Genomic DNA, 21,328 nt, shown 5'->3' with positions numbered 1-21,328 from the left:
TTGGAGGCCACAGAAGTTTTGGATCAAGCTGATATTCGTGTTTTGCCTTTATCCATGTCTGTGTGACTTCATGAACAGTTTGGATGACAAATAAACAGCACTGTTTCCTGTAGTGTGGTCACCTTGAGACGTCCATATTCTTCAATTTTGGAATCATCGGTTGGAATGAGCTGGAAAAACGGATGAACGGCGTGGATGAAACACATATAACACAGTGGGCCCCACAGTCTTGTTACCACGGATGAATGATTGTGGCCGGTCCTTCCAACTACTGGGTCCCGTCTGTAGATGACCATTGGCTGAAATCGTGCCGTTGGGATGATCCTAGCCATTATTTTCTCCTCATGAATCCATCTTCATCCTAACCGTCCATGTGATAGGATTGTGTTTCCTGTATTCATCTGCAAACCACCGTAGACATTACCTACCAGATGAACGGTTGGCATCCACGTTTCCACCTCTTCTGTTGGCCCAACCGTACAAGGTGTAGGTCCGATAATGAATTAGGAGAAGCTCATTGGGCCTTAATGGGCCCATAAAAAAATCTGCCTTGATCCATCCATCCTCCAGCCGAGAAATCAGTTGCAACTTATAATTTTCAATTATCCATGGCCAGTTGGCCACTGATCAAACAGCAACCTGGGCAAATCTCGGCCCATCTAACCAAATAACAGCTACAATGGCTGGGCCCAAGCCAAATGGGCTAATGAGGCTAGACTTGAGCCCGGACCCGATTGGTAAAGTGGAAATCATATGGTTACTGTAATCTTCTTACTGTGAATTGTAGGTTATGAGCCATCCACAGTTGGGTCAGTGATTTAAACGGTCCAGATCACTGCACAGCTATGCCATGCCCATTATTGAAGATCTCCCACCATTTTTTATTTGGATGAAACAGCACAAGTGGCATGGAAGTAAATCAATTTGAATTGGCCAAATTGTGGGTCCTGTTCTGCTGTATGGAAATTGGACCGACCAATGAGAAGATGTCAGGTTGAAACATTGTGCACTTCGTCTGGTTGGACAATGGCAAATGTAACTGGAGGATCAACCCTCAACCTCTGATCGAGTATGAACTGATGTCGGGCTCGACCTCTCTTCATCAGGTCGGAAGATCTACTGATCTGCCTGTCAGCCCAACTCCCGCACCTCAGCCCGGCATAATCCCATGTCAGCGCGACCCCAGGTCGGCACAATCCTGGGTCAGCCTGACTCTCCTTCCATCAGGTCTGACCTAGTCTCAGCGATATCTAAGCGAGATCCTAACCAAGAATTTAGGAGGACAGTCGACATGGAGATCCGCTCAAGATCTTTGCCGAGAATCTCAGGAGATCCCCACGACATATATGAAACTTAAATCATACCACAACACGTCCCTGCTAAACAGGGATATCTCTCTTATGTGACTGCCTCTCCTCAACCAACTATAAATAAGATCACCTCCAAAGGTGAAAGGTATGTAGAATCTCTCACCCAAAACTCTTCAATATTACCAGACCCATATTCCTAGCCTGACTTTGGCATCGGAGGGTCTCCTGCTCTATCCAGGGTCTTCTTTGTCTTCTTCTTATGCAGGTATTTGAAGGTCTAAAAAGGATAGACCAAATTTTTGCGTCAACATGTCCACTTTAAATATATCATAGGCCAATTATACTTGTGTAATACATTAGATCACACGGTTGAGATGGGATGAGAAATTTCGAATGATCCTATCTCAAGAAGAGTGCCTGAGAATCAAAGGTTAGGATTACTCAACCACTTTGATCTTGGGACTACTGTGAAATTAACCTTTTGGATTTTAATATTTTTGGCAGTCCAATTTAAGTCAAGCCACATGTATAATTTTCAAGTACTGCATATCAAGCATCACACACAACCAGTCTATAAACTTTGTTTTGATGATGTTTTTTTAATACTCTGCCAGTGTATACCACTTAAAAGCCAGCCACTCAAAAGGTTTATAAGTGGCAAACAAGAATTCGAAATTGTAAATCAATGTTGGCAGGTCATGGTCTCAAAATCAGATTAGTCAAGCATTCCCATGGGCATTTGTTTGTTGAAAAACGACCATTAGATTATTATTATTTTTTCATTTTTAACCGTCCAAACCGACCAATCTAATAGTTAGGTAACCAACTCAGTGTAATATTTGGCTCATGATATATTTAAACAGGACCTATAATTCAAACATCTTAATTTTAATAATTTTAATACAATGTACTGAATTTTTACATGATTTCTAGATGCTTGTTAATCATCCATCACTATCAAAGTACTAAAGATTTTCTCTTACTTACGAGCGAAGAAGCACTGTAGGCAATCTTTGTGGGGCCAATGCATCTTTTGTTCAACATCAACTCTATCCATTATTTTTGCCAGCTCATATTAGAATATTTGCCAAAAAGGAAAAAAGAAAAAAGAAAGAGACACTTCTAGAATCGCATATAAATATAGTGGATTTAATTATCAGCAATTCCATAGAGACGCTTCTAGAATCGCATATAAATATAGTGGATTTAATTATCAGCAATTCCATCCCCAATATTTTTCTCAATGAGGCTTACTTGAGTTTTGAATCTACTTAATTTTTGGAGTAATACTCTTATATAAAAACTGTAGTATAGAATAGAGAAAATAAAGAAATTTGATATAAAAATATGAAATCTATGAATTTAAATCTTGACTTGTATAGCTAATATTTTAAAATAAATTTAGTATTTTTTTAAAACATTATTTTAATAAGTACAAAAAAAAAATAAAAAAAATAAAAATAACTATTTATCTTTATGGTATAATGACCATACAAGTCTATAACTCAACACAAAAATTTACCCTTCCAAGTATTAAATAGATTTTCAAATTTTAACACTGATGTCTCATAAAACATATTAAAAATTAAAAATTAAAAATTAAAAATGAAAGAATAAGACTCTTGATTGATTGGATATGGTATTTTTTATATATATATTTATGTAGATTAGAATATATATATATAACTTAAATAAACATTTATTATTATATGGCAATATATATAATTGTCATTCAAATCTTAATTAACCCAACTGACATCACATATACAATATGTTGCATTGATACCATATATATATGTGTGTGTGTGCGCGCGCGCGCGCGCCGCGCTCTAGAAGCACTAAATCATCGCTATAGCTAGAATAAAAAAATACTAATAAATTTGAACTAAGTATCCGATGCGTGTAAAACGATGCATTTATACCATTCCTGGAGAGACTTGAGCTTAAAATCACCATCGAATATTAAAAATAAATAAATAAATAAATCCATACATAATATATTTATATACCTTATAAAAATAAATACAGAAACCCTAACATGAGCTGGTGAAACCGACCAATGTTGTTGGCCTAACGTAACGTAGACCTCTTGGTGGACACAATAGTCTCTTGGGGGAGAAGCCATTGGATCCTTATTTTTATTTTAATGTTTTTATTCCTAGCCATCAAATCAGTCTGAGAAGTGTGGAAGTTTCAACCCACGAGCCGTGCTGGACTCAAAGACGTGTTCACACCAGTTCACATGACCATTGACCTTTCACAGTCCTACCACATACGTTCACATCTTTTCTACCTCTACGAACCTTCTCTTTTTACTAGAACATTGTCAAGTGCACTCGCTAGCTGGCCACCCACATGGATCTGAACCGTTAATCAAATGGGTCCCACCTTCTAGTATCTCAATGCTAGAAAGCATCGTTGTCCTTGAATCAACTGGTTCAAAATAAGTGGATGGTTAAGATGGAATCATCTATTGGTCCAGATTAAATGTGGTTGTGTCATCTACCCAACAATAGGTCTGACATAATATTTTGCATCAACGTATATAGTAGTAGGGCGCACCCGATGAACGGCTCAGATCTTCCGCATCAGCGCATTTGGGGAGCACACTCGCGAGTGTACATGCACAGGGTCCAGTAATTCTTCATTCTCCTTTCCTTCTCCCGATCCCTATCTTTATTCATTGTCTTTGGAAGGTTCCACGTTCACACGTTTGATATTCGTGACCCGCAGCTTTGCACAACATCAAATGGGGCCTATGTTTCACTAATCCAGACCGTTGATTGTCATGTCCCACCATGGATGGAATATAAATTCAAAAATTTCAAGTATAAGAAAATCGTATCCTTCAAATTCTGTTCCCAGAAGATACACGGTTGAGAATGGAAACAACAGAATAAGAGAAATATTCAATTGGAAAAGGTACTAATATTTATTAATGGAATCTTATAATCAGATCAGACTATATCTGAATTCAAATTCGACAGATCAACGGTTCAGATTAACGAAACATGGCCCCACTTGCCAGAACTAAAATGCTTCTGTACCCTGCGAATATGAGATACCACGTACGTTGTCATTCCTCATTCATGAAAAAGGACGTTAGACAGCCATTTAAACTATGACATTTTGATTTTATTTATTAACTTTTTCTTCCATGACTAATCGATTTCGAGAAGTGGGGTGGGCCCCACATCTCGTCATTGTCACAATCAACGGTGTCGATGTCCTCTTGAAACCTTTGGCTGGAGTGGTTCTCAATGGAAAGTTCCTTTCGTACGGTAATCTTATCTCTTTTCCTGCCAAGTTGGCCAATGTCACTATTTTTCCAAACCAACATGCGTGGTGGAATATGAGCCGTCCATTAGGTGCACCTCACCGTCCTTTCAGCTGTCAACAGGTCCGATTTTTCTACTTGCCCGCATCCTCAGTGGGGCCCATTTGCGTTGGAAGTCAGCGAGAGTCGCGGGATTTGCGCCGGGATCCGTGATTCGGTGATCAGACGATTCATCTTAGCCCCAGTAGAGATGGCCCATAACCTAAGAATCTCAGAAATTGAAAGATCCAAGCCGTCCGATTTTTGGCCTATGTTTGGTTGAATGTGGATCGTTGGTACATTTTGCGTCGAACACACTAACTGTATATTCGCAAGCCACCAATCGAAGGATTAAGGTCATCTAATGTGGAAGAATTTCGTGGGTGGTCCATTCATAGTGGGGCCCATCAGATCAATGGTCTAGATCACTGATCCATTGGTCCCGGTTATGCGAAATAAAGACCTGAGAATACTATAGATGTGCGCAGATAGTAGTATGCGAAGATACAATGCGCGTCGAGTACCATTAGTTAACCCTATTACTCCATTGTCCACTTCGACAATGGATCCTAACCGTTCATTCGAAAAACGTCTTTTAGTTAAGGTAGCTAAAATTGAGCTGATTGGATCGCGGATACTACCTGGACCATTAATCAGAGGGACGCGGATTGTGCGGTGAACCAAGCACCACGTAGCTACATGGTGTAAGGACTTTGTGGCGCCCACCGTGATGTATGTGTCTTATCCACGCCGTCCATCCTTTTTTCCAGCTCATTGTAAGGCATGACTATAAAGTTGACAGATATCCAACGCTCAAATCGACCACACCACAGGAAACAGTGGGAATAACGAGGTCCACCGTTGAAACCTTCCTGGGCCCAAATATATGTTTATAAGGTTACACATATCTTGATTAAGGGAAAATACAAATATCATCTTGATCCAAAAGGTCACACATACCTGGATTAAGGAAAACACAAATATCATCTTGATCTAAAAGGTCACACATATCAAGATTAAGGGAAAACACAAATATCATCTTGATCTAAAACCTACGGGGCCTGCAAGAAGTAGAGGTGTACGCGAGTTGGATTAATTTCGGCTTAGCTTAGTCCTCCAATTTGATCGAACTTGGTATGGTCAGCATCTGGGGCTACTTCGAGCTAAGTTCGAATCAAGATTAAGCCGAGTTCACCTGTGCAGCATTTTCATAAACAAATGTAGTATATCTTCAATTTCTCATCACATGTAAAACAATAACAACGATTTTATAGGTAGTTTATTAAACACTCAGTAGCCAACATCAAAATCAAGACATATGGACATTTAGTTCATGTCCATACCTTCCTTGCCACCCGATGATGTTTCGTTGAGTCATTTCATCAAATGCCTCGTGAGTAACATCAATATCAAAATAACTAAGTCATCGAACTAGTTTGACCCGAGTTCAATTCGAGTTAGGGTTAGATCCAAGTCGAGTTGAGCTTGATCAAGCTTGTACACGGTTAGAAATTTTTTTAAACTCAAAAAATCAACTCCACTCGGCTCCAACTCAGTTTCGAATTGAGTTGAACCAAGCTTTTCGAGTCCAGTCTAGCGAGCTAACCAAGCCAACTCGGTTTGTGTACAACGCTAGCAAGATGCTTTAAACGGTAAACGTTCAATTCCTACTATTTTATGCAACTTAATTGAGATTTGGATACGCTTCAATTTGGGGCTAATTACATAAAACAAGGTTTAAATAACGTATGGACGGCGTGGATTAAAATATAGACATCATGGTGGACCCCACGTAGTCCTTACACCGCGTCCCTACGTGGTGTTGGGTTCACCACGCAATTCACGTCCGAATCTGACGTATCTCTCTTCATCAGTTGAGCCGCCACCGTACGAGGAAAATGGACGGTCAGAGAGAAATCACCAATGGCCTATTCTCAACGTACCCTTACGGCCCACCTGATGAGAGTGCCACTTGGAATTGATGGACAGGTATTCTAGCTGGCCATGAGGACCACTAGGTTTGCTAATTTCACGCGCGCAGGAGCCTTCCTCAATCACATGCGGTCACACGTGCAAATATGAAACACGTGTGAGATATCTGATCTTTCTATTAAATGAACTATACTTTTAGATCTTCTGGCTTAAAAAATAGGCCATTTTCATGGGCTACAGCATATATAACAAATGGACGGCCAAAGATTATTGTTATCTCCATCAATTTATTTGTACACCTTAGCCCACAGAAATGGTCTGAATTTTGATGCACAAGATCTGTGCATTGATCAACAGATGGACAGCTTACATTTCCCACACGAATCCCATATTTTCCCACGCGTGTATGGGCGCGGCTCCACACGCGAATGGATTCAGCAAATATCACGTATGGTAACCTTCTCGTCTTTTTCTTTTCGGAGATTCCCATTGTATCGTTGCTGTCTTCTGACAGGATCCAGTGCTTTCGGAGGCATGAAAGTTATCTGTACCTCCACGTCATTTCTACACTTGTGTTAAATATATACTAGATCTAAACCGTTAAATTTAAATTTAAATTTCCGTTGGACCATTTAACAAGAAATATTTCTGTTTATAAGATATTATTATCCTAATAAGTGGAATAAGAATAGACGCTTAAGTACAAAGTTCATTAATGGATCATGTTCAGTATGGAATGGTCCATTTAATAGACGGCTACGATATACCAATAAAATAAATGTTTCATTAGTCACAATCAAAGGTGGATCCAACAGGATTCTTGGTCCAGATCATCATCACGTGTTACACGTGAATGGTGTACGATCTGAAAAGGGACGGAAGAGCAGAGACAAGTGGATCAGCCCAAACGAAATGAGATGGAAAGAGAAAGAGTTCGGTACTCCAGCAGAGTGTGGTTGATGATATGCAGCCACTTAGAAATTACTTATACATTGCCTACGTGGCATTAAATTAATTAAAATTAAAATTACCATATTAATTTTCCCAATTTAGATATATCAAGAATTAAAAAAAAAATTACACCTATTTTATCCTATAACTATCGGATAGGTGGACACTTATTGGACGGTCGAAATGAAAAGATCTAACGATCCTATTTCAACAAACATGTACCCTTAACTTAGAGGTTAGGATTGTTTAGAAAACCTGATTTTGGACTTAGAGAACATGGTTTTTGCAATTTTTTTCTGTTTAACATTAGTTAACATATGCCACGTGTACGATTTTTTTTCTGCCTGCGTATTAACCATCAACCTTGCCAGAGTATCATTCAAGATCCTTTCAGGATCCGATATTTTTGTGGAAAGAGAAAAATAGAAAAAGGATTGGTTTAGTAGCTTGCATGATTGGACCTCTATCTTGATGATCGGAACCGTTCATCCGGTGGACCCATCTACAGATGACCGAAGAAAAAGATACGCAACGACCAAGTGATCCCATACGTTGAAATAACGGGATCCTTCTCAATGGATATGCACCGTTGAAATTTTGATTTTAATCATTGTATTTGCATTCTATGGAGGGAGCCTCAGATGACCAATCAATGCCGTTTTCTCATCAGTGGCCATCCTCGATAGGGCCCACCTAATGAACTGTTCCGATCCTATGGGTGGGTCACACGTGTAGAGTATAGCTCAATCGAACTACGATTTGGAGCACTCCTTAGAACCATCTATCTTGTTACGATCTTACACGCTAGATCTGCATTAGATGGAATGCGAATTTGTGCCGACAGCATTGACTTCTTAAAAACAACATGTGGGCCCACCTGTAAGTGATGTATGCTTAGTTCATGTTATTACGTAAACCAAAAATTCCCACACAAAGCTCAATTAGCTACCCCGTGAGAAAAAGGGAGATGACTGCCAAGAAGGTGAGCACAAGGAGGACTATTATGCGGCGTATTTTAATTAATTCTTACTTTTTTCAGTGATGTGGCTTGGTTGCTTAAATTTTTTATTATTTTATTTTTAAGAAATTAAATTGGCTAATATAGGACATCACTAACCTAGCTAATATAAATACATGTTCAGAAAATGAGCATTGATGCTCCTCTAAGTTGTACGCGTGGTTCAAAGGAGAACAAAGTTATATTGGGGCCCACAATGATGTATTTAGTATGTACACGCTGTTCATCCATTTGGTTAGAGCATGAGCTCAAGAATGAGTGATATCTAGAGCTCAAGTGGACCACAGGACAATGATTCTCATAGTTAAAACATTTGTAGGGCCCATCATAATGTTTACTTTCTATCCACTATGTTCATAAGGGCACACAAACCTGAATGAAAAGGAAAAACAAATATCATATTAATCTAAATCTTATGTGACCTCCAAAAGGATTTCAATGGTATATGTTCAATCTCCCACTACTTTTTATAGTGTGGTCCACTTGATCTTTAGATCTGTCTTAGTTTTTGGATCAAGCATTACAACAAACTCATCAAATGGACAGACGGCTTGGATGTAATACATACCTCGTGATGGGAACCACAAAAGTTGGTGACATCAACACACCAGCCAATTCCATGGTGTGTAGTACACCAGCTAATCCACTTTCAATTCAACGCTATCATCTTAATATGGTTTGATGTAGATGATAGACAAAACAAATGTTTTTATTTTTTTTATTTTTTATTTTTAAGCCTCGAACTTGGCTCCTTGCGACAAGTATTGTAGGAAACTCTCCTAATATATGAAAGATGGTCCAACCAATGTGACTTTCTCATTTTCAGCTATCCATGGCTGGCGTCATGCGTGGTTCAAGTTTCATCAAACTACCATTTGAGGGTTTCATTGAAAGTTCTCCAACTCAGTCTCATGTACTTATCCCCACTTTGGAAAGGCACTGAGCTTTTATAGATATTTTCTTTTACATGTAGCCCATCAATGAATTTGTCAATTTCTTTGGTACGAGGAGCCTCCTCTCATTTTTTTTCTTTGCGTGTAGCTCACATAGTTAAGCATTATAAGGCTTATACTCTCGTGTTTATGTGACATCCAATATATGCATCTATTGCACCAGCTGTAAGTGCTATAGTTTATATCCCTGTCTGTTGTCAAATTTGTGGTGCCAAAATCACTGTTATATATAACTTGCATAAGTGAAGCTCTCTCAAGGATCAACATTCATGAACAAGCTAAGCTCACAACAAGCAAAGCTCACAAGTACAAGGATCAATCTTGAATGCAAGAACTGCTCACAAGACAAGACTCAAGCTGCAAGATTACAAGAAGAGTACAAGGCAGTTTGTAAAGAACTCAAGACACTTTCAAGATTGAGCTACATCAAGATTTCAAGATTGAGTTACATCAAGATTTCAAGATTGAACTACATCAAGACTTCAAGGCTCATACTTCAAGGTCACTAGTTCCTAATGTTTCAATGTCCTTTCTTCATGGTTGAGGTTTGACTGACCTTAGGTTGACCTTAGAAGTAGGTCACTTTGGATACATAAATCGAATGTTTATTTTACATAAGTTTGGTCTGTTCTTCGACTAGTCCTAGGCCTTCTTCGACTAATTCTAGAGTTGCTTCGACCAGTCTAAGAAATTCCTCGATCAGTCGTGAGTTTGTTACAAATTTCGGATAAAATCTGTTAGGCTTCAACTAGTCCAGGAATCTGTTCGACCGATCGAAAGGCGATGTCGATTGCATCTTCGACGATCGAAAATCTTCGACTTAAAATCCGGCGATGTTTTTCAAGTTCTTGACCCGATTAAAGGAGACCTTCGACCGATTGAAGGAGACCTTTGACCGATCGTAGAACGATCAAAGCTTATCGCGCCTGAAAGTTCAAATATTCATTATTGCTTCGACTAGTCGAAGAGCTCCCTAGACCAGTCGAAGACGCGATCCGCTCACCTATAAATAGTGCACGAATCTCAAAAGAAATCATCAAATTAATTAATCCATTCAAGCCAATCTTCATCGAACTTCTGAGAGATAATTCTGTGCTCCATCTAAGCTAAGTGTGCTTATTTAATATTCTCTTTCCTTAGCTTTATTTAATTGATTTTGTTTCTACTATTCCAATCTAATTTGATAAGAGGAATTGTTATTCCCTTTCTTTGGAATCAAAATCAATTAAGGCAAGCCCTATTTGGTTTAATTTAAAATCTATTAGAATTAGAACCATTGTAATTGAGTACTGGATATTGAACTTGGACATTCAATCATCTACTCTGATTTGGTTCTACCGGGCTGCTACAACGAAGGAGATAATCAGGTATTTTACATTTAATTATAAATTCCTTTCTGTTTTGGTTTCTTTCAAGATTTGCCAGAAAAATCTTGTTGTATTGGTTATCTGAGGAGAGCTAGGAAAACTCAGAAGTGGGGTTTTTTAATTGTGTAAGCCCACAGACAAAGACACAATTGTAAAGGTTTTGGGTGAACCTGGGAAAACTTATTTTGTTAGTGAACGCCAATATCCCATGTGTGAGGATATTAGGAGTGGAGTAGCATTCTCTGTGGCTGTTGTTTAACAGTTGGTGAACACACAGGTGAACCACTATAATCCCTTGTGTTGTGGTTGAATGATTTATACTTCTGATCTTTAATTATTCTTTTGTGGGATGTATGTATGGTGGTGAATATTGTAATCATTTAATTCAAGCATTGTGAGAATTTTGCAATAGTTTAGAATTTATTTTCTGCTATTCCTTTATCAACTTGATATTCAATTTCCTTTAAAAGTTGTTCCAGCAAGGTTGCCCTGTCATTTTTATGGTGTATGGTTGTCCCTAGAACAATACATTTGTGATTACAATTTATTTTAATTTAGTTTGTATTTATTTCTGTATTCCTCTTCGGTTTGAGATTTGATACAAAGATCTTTCTAAAAATAAGGTTATCCTACCATAAACTCTGGTTTTTGGTGTAAGGTTGTCCTTAGAACAACATTTGTATCAACCTCTCAAGATCTGAATTTTGAGGTTATTTTACTTTCTTGCATTGTGATTTATTTTGGCTATCATATTCTTTTTAATTCCGCTGTTATAAGTTTTATTTGGTATTGTCCTATTCACCCCCCCCCCCCCTCTAGGACATATAGCTAGGCCTTTTCACCAGCTCATCTTACGAGATTACTTAAAAGAAAGTATATTTAAAACACAAGTGAGATAAGACCACTAAATCATTTTAGGGAGCTCTCTTCTTATGTAGCAGTGCTCTTTCTTCCACATCTTGTTGAGAATCAATGCCTGGCCCTAATCTAATTAAGACACTTAGTTACTATTTAAGCTTTTATTGAATTAAATTTTTTTTTAAAGTAGTTAGCTGAAAAGATTCTATTTTAGAGTTTTGGTATTAACATTAATGCTGTCAAAGTATATCATTCAAGTCCCTTTCAGGATTCGATATATTTGTGCAAAAAGAAAAATTGGAAAAGGATAGGTTTTGTAGCTTGAATCACTGGACCAGCTCTATCTTGGTGATCGAAGATGTTCATCCGGTGGACCTATCTATAGATGACTCACGAGAAAGATACTGCAAAGGTTAAGTGATCCTATCGGTTGAAATAGTGGGTATCTGCTCATTGTATATGCACCGTTGAAATTTTAATTTTAATCCTCCTATTTCCATTTTATGGACCGAACACCGAATGACCAATCAATATGGTTTTCTCATCATCGGCCATAGTCGATAGGGCCCACCTAATGAACTGTTCCGATCTTATGGGTAGGCCGCACGTGTAGGGCATTGCTCAATTGAACTAGGATTTCCAGCACTTCTTGGAACCATCAATCTTGTTACCATCTTACACGCTAAATTTGCAGTAGATGGGATGCAAATTTGTGCCCACACCACCAACTGTGGGAGTGACTTCTTTATTAAAAATAAATAAATCATGTAGAGCCCACCTGTATGTGATTTATGTTTGCTCATGTTAATAGATAAGCCTAAAAATCTAACTATACAAAATTCAATTGGCCCACGAGAAAAAGTAAGGATGAGGATGTCAGCACGTAAGAAGGTGGGCCCGGAGAAGAGTCCCATGATAGGTGTTGATGCAAGAATTTGGACCTCCCTCTTCAGACCTCCAAGCACCTGCACAAGAAAAGAAAAAAGGAGACCCTGGCTAGAGTAGGGGACCCTCCGATGCCAAAGTCAGGCTAGGAATCTGGGTCTAGTCGTGTTGAAGGGTTTAGGGTGAGAGATTCTGCATACCTTTTCAGTATGGGTAGATCCTTTAGTTATATTATATGTAGGATAGGGTAGTTAGTAATCTCATGCACGACCTTAGCCATTAGGCGAGATGTGCGTGAGCGGTGAATGTGGGTAGTTACCCTAGAATTAAGTTGTAAGACCTGGAAGACCTGAGGCTCCGAAATATGGTTTGTACACTGGATAGTCGTTGACTGTAGGTCCATTGACCTCGAGAATGTTTTGACTTGATCATACTGTTTTTCTGTTATCGATCCGCAAGCCGTATTTCAACCCGATGTCCAAATGTTAAGATACGGACTTAAAATTAAACAATCTGAGAAATGACAACTATGTCCTTATTTGAGGGCAAAAACTACCGCTACTAACTCTAGGTTGTGTGGAGGATAATTTTGCTCATGAGGCCTAAGTTAATGAGATGCATATGCTACTACCTTGTCCTGTTGCATTAGGACACACCCCAAACCTATAAGCGAGGCATCTGTATAAACAACGAATCCCTCACTCCCAAATAGAAGAGTGAGAATCGGTGCCGTCGTCAGTCGAGTTTTTAGTTCCACGAATGCCCGCTTATAGGCTCCACTCCAAACAAACATTGCATCCTTTCTAATTAATCGAGTCAGTGGGGTAGCTATACGAGAAAATCCTTTAACAAAACGGCTATAATACCCTGCTAGACCTAAGAAACTCTGAATCTCAGATGCATTCTTTGGTTGTTTCCATTACAAAACTGCTTCAACCTTAGCTGGATCAACTGAAACTTCATTCTTTGAAACTGTGTGCCCCAAAAATTTTACTTCTTCCTGCCAAAATTCACATTTTTTCAGTTTAGCATATAGCTGGTAGGCACGAAGGGTTTGCAACGTCATCTCTAAGTGTCACTCATGATCTTCCCTTGTCTTTGAATATATTAAAATATCATTTATAAAAACAACTATAAACTGGTTCAAATAAGGATGGAATACTTCATTCATCAACTGCATAAATACTGCAAGTGCATTAGTCAGACCAAATGACATGACCTGAAATTCAAATTGTACATAACGAGTCACAAACGCTGTCTTCGGGATATCTTCCTCCCGAACCCGAATCTGATGATACCCAGACCGTAAATCTATTTTCGAGAAATACTGCACACCACTCAACTGATCAAATAAATCATCTATTCTTGGGAGCGGATACTTGTTTCTAATCGTAACCTTATTAAGTCCTCTATAATCAACACACAACCGTAAAGAACCATCTTTCTTCTTTACAAAAAGCACAGGTGCTCCCCAAGGTGAATTACTCGGGCGAATAAACTCCAAACGACGGAATTCATCTATCTGTCTTTGCAACTCGTGCAACTCTAGCGGTACCATACGATAAGGGGCTCTGGATATAAGGGCAGTGCCAAGGATAAGATCTATTCGATGGACAATTATGCGAAGGTGATGGATATCAACGGTTACCTTTGAGTCACGCATACCCGAGGTAAGTTGGCACTGCTTTGATCAGAGCATTGTAAGTCGGCACGGTTTGGACCTCTTATTTCGTTCAAGGCGAACCTATATATGAGTGATCCAAGGAGGCTATCAAGACTCATGAAGAAGTTAAAGGCTACAAAAATTGGATATCACAAAGATTTGAACTGAATCTTCGATTATTTGTGTCGGAGCCGAGCTAAACCAATTGATTAACCGGATGAAATTGACCTAAACTAAGCCGAGCTGAACCAATCGATTGACCAGGGATGGGCCGAGCTGCACTGAGTCGAGCTAAACCCATCGATTAACCAGCTAGGGATTGCCATGAAAAGCTTGGAAGTTCTGCATTGGTCGTCTTGGCTATTGATTTTTTCGAGCTGAGGGTTGGACCTATCTCCTCGTCGGTCTCATCTATTCTCGATGAGCTCTTCTTCCTCAACTTCACCAAGTTGATTAATCCTTTAGGCTTCTAGAGACTTCAGGACAATCCTTGTGAGGTACATAGGTGGAAGCTTAGGAACATGCACTATCAAGGACTACGCTTGGGGATGCGAAGTCTGCCTTTTCTGGATGATGTGGCGCAGGAGTGTATGCTCGTCAACCCGAGTCGTCCCTAAGGGCAGTCGGACTATATTTCCCCATACCAGTCATTAATTAACTTTTTTGATCACCGATGGTGGGCCTCACATGTAGGATAGAGTTCCTTCCAACTACTATTTGAGGCTATCGTTGAAAGTTCTCTAGCTTGGTCTCATGTACTTATCTTTATTTTGGAAAGAAGCTTTTATAGTTCTTTTTTCCTTTTTCTTTTTTTCCCACCATTTTATCCATTTCTTTGGTGTGAGGAGTCTCCTCCCATCTTCCTCCTTTCATATAGCTCACATAATGACAAAACAAAAGCATCATAAGACTTACCCTCATGTCTATGTGAAATTCAATCCATTAGTATGTTACACCAACTCATCTTATGAGATTACTCGAAAGAAAGCAAATCTAAAACACAAGTGAGATGAGACCACTGAAATCATTTAGGGTAGTCTCTCTTCATATATAGTGGTGCCCTTTCTTTGCAAAGGGGCATTTTGTCGAGAATCGATGCCTAACCCTAATCTAATTAAGAAACTTAGCTATTAATAAAGCTTTTATTGAGTTAAATTAAAAAGTGGTTAGTTAAAAAGTTTGTATTTTAGAGTTGCAGTACTGATAGGATTATAAAATTAAAAAAACCCTATTCCAAAGGAGAGCAAGCCAACACATGTAAGACTTCTATTAGGTGGGTCACACATGATCGTAAGTTTTGATTTAACCATTTAATTATTTAGATTGAGCGATCTGGTAAAACCCACTATAATTGTAACCAATGATCATGTGTGGCCCACCTAATACTACTTTTACAATGCAAACACAACACATACCTAAAATATCTCTTACCTTTTTCTCTTACTTTGAATAAAATGGTTTTTATCTTTTAATTTCTCTCTCTTTTTTCTTCTGTTTGCACTTTCTTCTTTTGACTTTTTCTTCCTTATTTTCCATGAATGTCAAGATCCTTTTCTCCCTAGCTTCCTTGTGCAATTTTCTACATCTAGATCTCTTCCTTTCCTCTTCCACATGTATTGCACACATGCCTTATCCAAAAGTAGTGTGAGATGAAGGAACCTTCCCAACTAAGTCCAGCAATATCATAGATATTGCCTTGAGCTTGCGAAGAAATAGGCATGAATCTTACACGAAAATGGCTGGTACGGCTGAAATGAATGGCGATGTAATGTGAAAATGAAAGGTCCACAAAGGTCTTGGATTATTAATTTTGGAGGCTTGTGCCAACATGATCGGTCCTTTGATGACTTTTCCAACCAACAGCTACCCGACCTGAATCCAGTGTCACGAGAAGCACATGCAACATATATCTGTGGGGCTCACCATGATGTACGTGTGAAATCCACTCCATACATTTGTTTTGTCACCCTCTATTCAAGTGCATAATAAAAATTAGGCCCACCATATAGTTAGATATGGGAAAATGCTTAGGAACAATGAAATTAAAATCATGACTAAAATCTCTAATTTCAATATGTGTGGCCCTACCTTAGCTTTAAATCATATTTATTTTTTGGTCTATTTTCGGGTTCGCCTGCGAACGAGTTGTGTGGCATATAAACAACATGGTGGCCTTAGACATCCCCACTTTTCTCTCAGGTGTGTGGCCCACCTAAGTTTGGATTTTGGCCGTTTTTATGTTCGGGTCGACCTAATTATACTAGGAGTCTCAACTGTTCGGAGTGGATGGCCCACAAACATCACATTGAGCACAGCTCTTCCTACAACATATGTATAGGCTTAGTTACCAATAACCCTAGTGGTCCTCAAGTACGACACATAGCAAGAACAGTTCAAATGAAAATGTTCAGCATTGAAACTTTCGTCAGGCCTGTTTGTAGTATTTATATGCCATCCAACCCATTTATAGTTATCCCGAAAACACAAACATCAACTTATCGTAAACTTATGTGGGCCCCACAAAGGTTTCGACGGTGGGCATTCAATAGTTTTGGATCTTCCTCAATTTTGGGCTCATTTTCAATGGTGACATCACATGGACATCAAGGTAGGCCCCACCCTTCAAGGAGCCCTGTAGGCTGGAGTTGCAGGAAATTGATTTCCCTCACTCTTCCACAGCCAGAATTCTCACTGTGGGCCCTACCTAGAGCTGGGCACAAACCGACTTGACTCACCTAACTCGACTTGTCTGACTCGTTCGGAATCGACTCAACCCGAACCAAATGGGTGAGTCGGTCTGAACCGAGTAGCCTTCGTCAAATCCGAACTCAAATCGAGTCGAGTTCAAGTTACCCAGTAACTCGACCCAAAACTCAATCCGGTCAAACTCGACTCGATCTGAAACCGATTTGACTTAGATTTAGGTATATATAAAATAAAAAATCCTAAATTTTAAATATTTCTAACCCTATACGCCCGACCCAACCCTCCCTGACTCGATCCCAACTCTCTCTTCCTCTCTCATCCTCCTCTTCCAAGTCCGGCAACCACCAATCATCATAACCGGATTCACCACCGTCGTCCTCTCACCCGACAGTTGCACAGCAGCCACCAACCACCATCACCGGATTCACCACCGTCGTCCTCTCTCTCCCCTCTCCTCCCCCCTCATCTATCAATCTGAATCGGTGCTAGCTCAAAACAACTCGATACTTTTTACCAGGTCGGGCTTGGTTTCGGATTAGTTTAGGCCAGACCTGAATTCGGATTGGTTCAAGCACGCTGGACTCGGTACCAAGTCGAGTCGAGCTCGGGTCAGGCCTATTTCAAAAACGAATCGAGTCGGGTCAGCCATAACTTGGTCTGACTTGACTCGATGCCCAGCTCTAGCCCTACCTAATGAATGCCTAAGATCTCATGTTCTGTTGTGTTGCTGTTAATTGCCTTTTCCACACCTCTCTCTGTCTCACTCGCATATTCAGACACGCATTATGTTACACATGTGTTACACTAGAAGGAAGTGTTGCTGATCATTTCTTAAAAAAGAAAAACATGTCATACAAAATACAGAAAAGTAAAAAAAAAAAAAAACAAAAAAAAACAGAGAAAAAAAAAACAAAGTAAAAAAAAAAAAGAAGAAAAAGAAAAGAAAGGAAAAGTAATCTAACTTCATTTACATGGAGCTTAATTTCCTAGTATTCCCCATCATCAAAACTAAAAATATCATCAATTCCAGTTGAAAAATCCATGTTCAATGTGGGAGAACTGGCACATGAGTAGACGCCGGACACCACATCTCCGGTATCGGACCCCGCCATCGAGAAGGTCGGCAATGGGTCACACAATTCGAACAAAGGGATATCGGACGGCATTGGATATCCGGACGAAGGCGAGCTGCTTTGGGTGAGATCACTTCTCATCTCTTCATTAACCTCTTGCTTAATTGAAGTGTAGGATGTGAAAAACAAAGGTTGCTCTTGCTTGCTTATGGAATTGGATTCGAAGTTGAGTAGGAAAGAGTCTCTAGAGGTAGAATCCAACATGTATGAGGCCTTCAGTAGGTCCTTGCATGTGTGATGGCCCATGTATGTGATGCGATACATCGACGGCCCGTCGTCTTCCGTCTGCTGCACTTGTTTGGTAGCTTGACAGCCTTGGTCATTTTTATGGGTGCATCTGAAATAGCTCCTGTTAACCACAAGTGAAAGATGTCAATTACCTTATCAAAATATACATACATGATCACACCTTATCAAGTTATTAGTGGGGCCTATCTCATGTTCCCATGACATCCAACCATCCAATAGGTTTACCCCACCATGAAATAAATCAGGCCAATCCAATCATCAAGTGGGCCATACAGGAAGATGTTTTTGTGTAGTTGTCCATTGTTTCCTATGGTGTGACGAGCCTGATTATTGGGTCGGCCTGATTTTTGCTCTATGTGATCTTCATCGCCGAAAAGAGCCGTTGAATGTGTTGGATGTCATGCACAAACGATCCTCGCCAGACAAATGGCTTGTCATCGATCTATCAGTGTATTTATTTCGCTATATGTATATGTGCATATTTATACATTTGTATTTATATATATACATATTCATATATCCATGACCTCTATCATATTTCTCCACTGATAGAACTTAACCCATGCATTACAATTATTGCTTAGCAATTCGATTAGTACTTTAAGATCACATTATTAGAAAATTGATGATTTTTTACACAATTATATTCAAATAATATAAAAAATAATGAATTTTTATTTTCCAATAATGCGCAAATACTCCGAATATTCTGTCTATACCAGTTTAAAATACAGAAAATGATTTTTTTTTTTTTTTTTTTTATGACTATGTTATATAATGCAATTATATTTCTTTAAATTATTATTAATTCTATTATATTTTATATTTTCCCAACCTAATTACCTTGGAAATCTGGCGCCGAGGATCTCCTTTTGCCCGTATTTTCTCCATGAATAGCCATCGTCGATAGGTGTGGCCGAGACCTTTGTCCATGTATCTGATGTTCTTCTGAGATTAAGAAAAAAAAAAAATATATCTTAGGCTGAGAAAAAAAAATATCATCTATTAGTAAAAATAGCTTATTTAAGTACCAAATAAATGAAAATTAGCAGATTTTCCATTATATTTTCATGCTTAAAAATGGTTGGGTTTTAAGTATAGCACACACAAAGAAAAAGAAGATATCACAAAATTGGTGCCAATTTGGAACACGTGTGTGAGATCTGAGCCTTTCATCTGGTTTGAAATAGTGATTTGATCAGCTAATTTAAAAAATTGAATAATTCACTCATCGGGTGGGCCACAAATGTACAAATTAAACTGAATCTTTTTAACCGTCCATTTGTTTTGTATATTGTAGCCCTATTGAGATGTGAAATCTCTTGATTCTTTGGCCAAACTATGAAAAACAGTGAAAATCCAACTGATAAAAAGCTCAGATCTCTCACACGTGTTCATCTCTCCTGCGTGTAGATACTCAGTGATCCCACACGAGTGAGGGACTAGTACCAAGTCACGGTGATGGAAATGCCAAACGGGGAAGGTTTTTCAGGACAGAATTGTAAATTTGAAAAGACTCAGGAGCATATTTGTCATATGTAGGAGATATCTTTGGCCTTTCCTCTATTGACTTGAAGTCACCCAATAGGAATTTAGAACAATACTTCTTCTAATGACGAATATGTCCCCATATGGTTAAAATGACTAAAATACCCCTAACATTTGATAGAATGAGTAGCATGGAAATTTATGTACTCACCTCCTCTTGTAGGTCCCTCTCCGATCTTTTGCCACCGGAATCTTCTTACTATGGCCGGAATTTTTGACCCCACGGTCATCAGAACATGACGAACACAATTGGGTAGTCGACGGATTCCAGCGATCCTTATCGATCACGCCGGAATTCAGCACCGAAAGAGCGTTGGAGAAGGACTGAGCCACCTTATCGAGAAGAATTTCAGCTGATTCCAGCCCTTGATCAAGTGGGGCTTTCTGGAAGAGATTTTGGAGCTGGGTGGCGTATTCTTGGCCGTCGATCAGCTCCTGGATCGCCTTTCCGCAGTCGATGATCGGTGAATTCTCAGGTGGAAGAGCTTCCATTTTTTCTCTCTTCAGTGGGAGGAGTGGAGATGGAAAGGATGAGAGGATGTTATGTCATTTTTATGTGTGAGGAAAGGGTAGGATTAGAAAATGCATGGAAATGTAAAGGAAGCTGGATACGAAGAATCCTCTTGAATTTTCACACAGAAAAAGGGCAAAATTGGTATTACGTCATCACAATTATGTCACGTGTCAACGTCATCTTACTCGTCGTATTCGTGCAGGCGTGGAAAGTTTGTACGGGGGGCTTCGGTTCATCGAGACGAATGGTATGACACACGATATTTTGTTAAGACTGTAGTGGTATGGAGGGCGGGAGTAGATACAGTGCGGCCCTTACAGTGGGGCCCACATTGATGGATTTATTCTATATCCACACCGTTCATCCGTTTTTTCAAATAATTTTATGAGGTATATTGAAATTTAAGCAGATATAATTATCAGGTGGACCATACCATAAAAACTTAGAAGGGATAAATTTAATGTTTAAGTGTTTTTTATTTTACATCCAATATGTTGATAAGGTCATATAAGCCTATATGAAGTGAAATAAGAAATATCATCTTGATCTAAAACTTCTGTGGCTCATTAATGGTTGATCACTGCTGTTTCTGGTTTTATGGTCCAGTTGATAATTGGATCTACTTAAATTTATTTATAATACACTAAGATAACCTGAAAAAACGAATGGACGGCATGGATATAGAATTCGTGCATCAAGTTGGGCCCCACAGTAAGGACCGCACCCACCCAATTGTCTCCCATGGAGAGCGAGGCCTACAACTAACCGAGCACCACGTGGATGAGGATTTGAATCAGATCCACACCGTCCATCTGGTGATTTGGAATATTTTTACCATACATCCTTAAAATCATTGTAATAAAAGAATTCTCTGCACTACACCATAGAAAACTATATTAAAGTATGACTAAAAACTCTAAATTCA

General features: G+C 39.1%; 1 protein-coding gene across 1 annotated transcript; it reads right to left on the bottom strand.

Moving 5' to 3' along the window:
* Nucleotides 1-17,901: 17,901 nt before the first annotated feature.
* Nucleotides 17,902-20,462, bottom strand: LOC131253615 (WRKY DNA-binding transcription factor 70-like). The gene is made up of 3 exons (XM_058254683.1): nt 20,041-20,462; nt 19,185-19,289; nt 17,902-18,441 (listed from the first exon to the last, which is right to left on the bottom strand). The coding sequence occupies exons 1-3, from the start codon at nt 20,379-20,381 to the stop codon at nt 17,946-17,948; spliced, it is 942 nt and encodes a 313-aa protein (XP_058110666.1). The 5' UTR covers nt 20,382-20,462; the 3' UTR covers nt 17,902-17,945.
* Nucleotides 20,463-21,328: the final 866 nt, after the last annotated feature.

This window comes from Magnolia sinica, chromosome 8, assembly GCF_029962835.1.
Source record: "Magnolia sinica isolate HGM2019 chromosome 8, MsV1, whole genome shotgun sequence".
NCBI lineage: Eukaryota > Viridiplantae > Streptophyta > Magnoliopsida > Magnoliales > Magnoliaceae > Magnolia > Magnolia sinica.
Note: the sequence above shows the minus strand (reverse complement) of the source record. Positions and strands in the feature narration are given on the sequence as shown.

Excerpts from the sequence above, each read along its gene's own strand:
- LOC131253615 (XM_058254683.1), bottom strand. The coding sequence starts at position 20,381 with ATGGAAGCTCTTCCACCTGAGAATTCACCGATCATCGACTGCGGAAAG. Across the intron at positions 19,290-20,040 it reads AGAGGGACCTACAAGAGGAG|AAGAACATCAGATACATGGA; the intron begins GTGAGTACATAA and ends TCTTAATCTCAG. Across the intron at positions 18,442-19,184 it reads CTCGGCGCCAGATTTCCAAG|GAGCTATTTCAGATGCACCC; the intron begins GTAATTAGGTTG and ends TGTGGTTAACAG.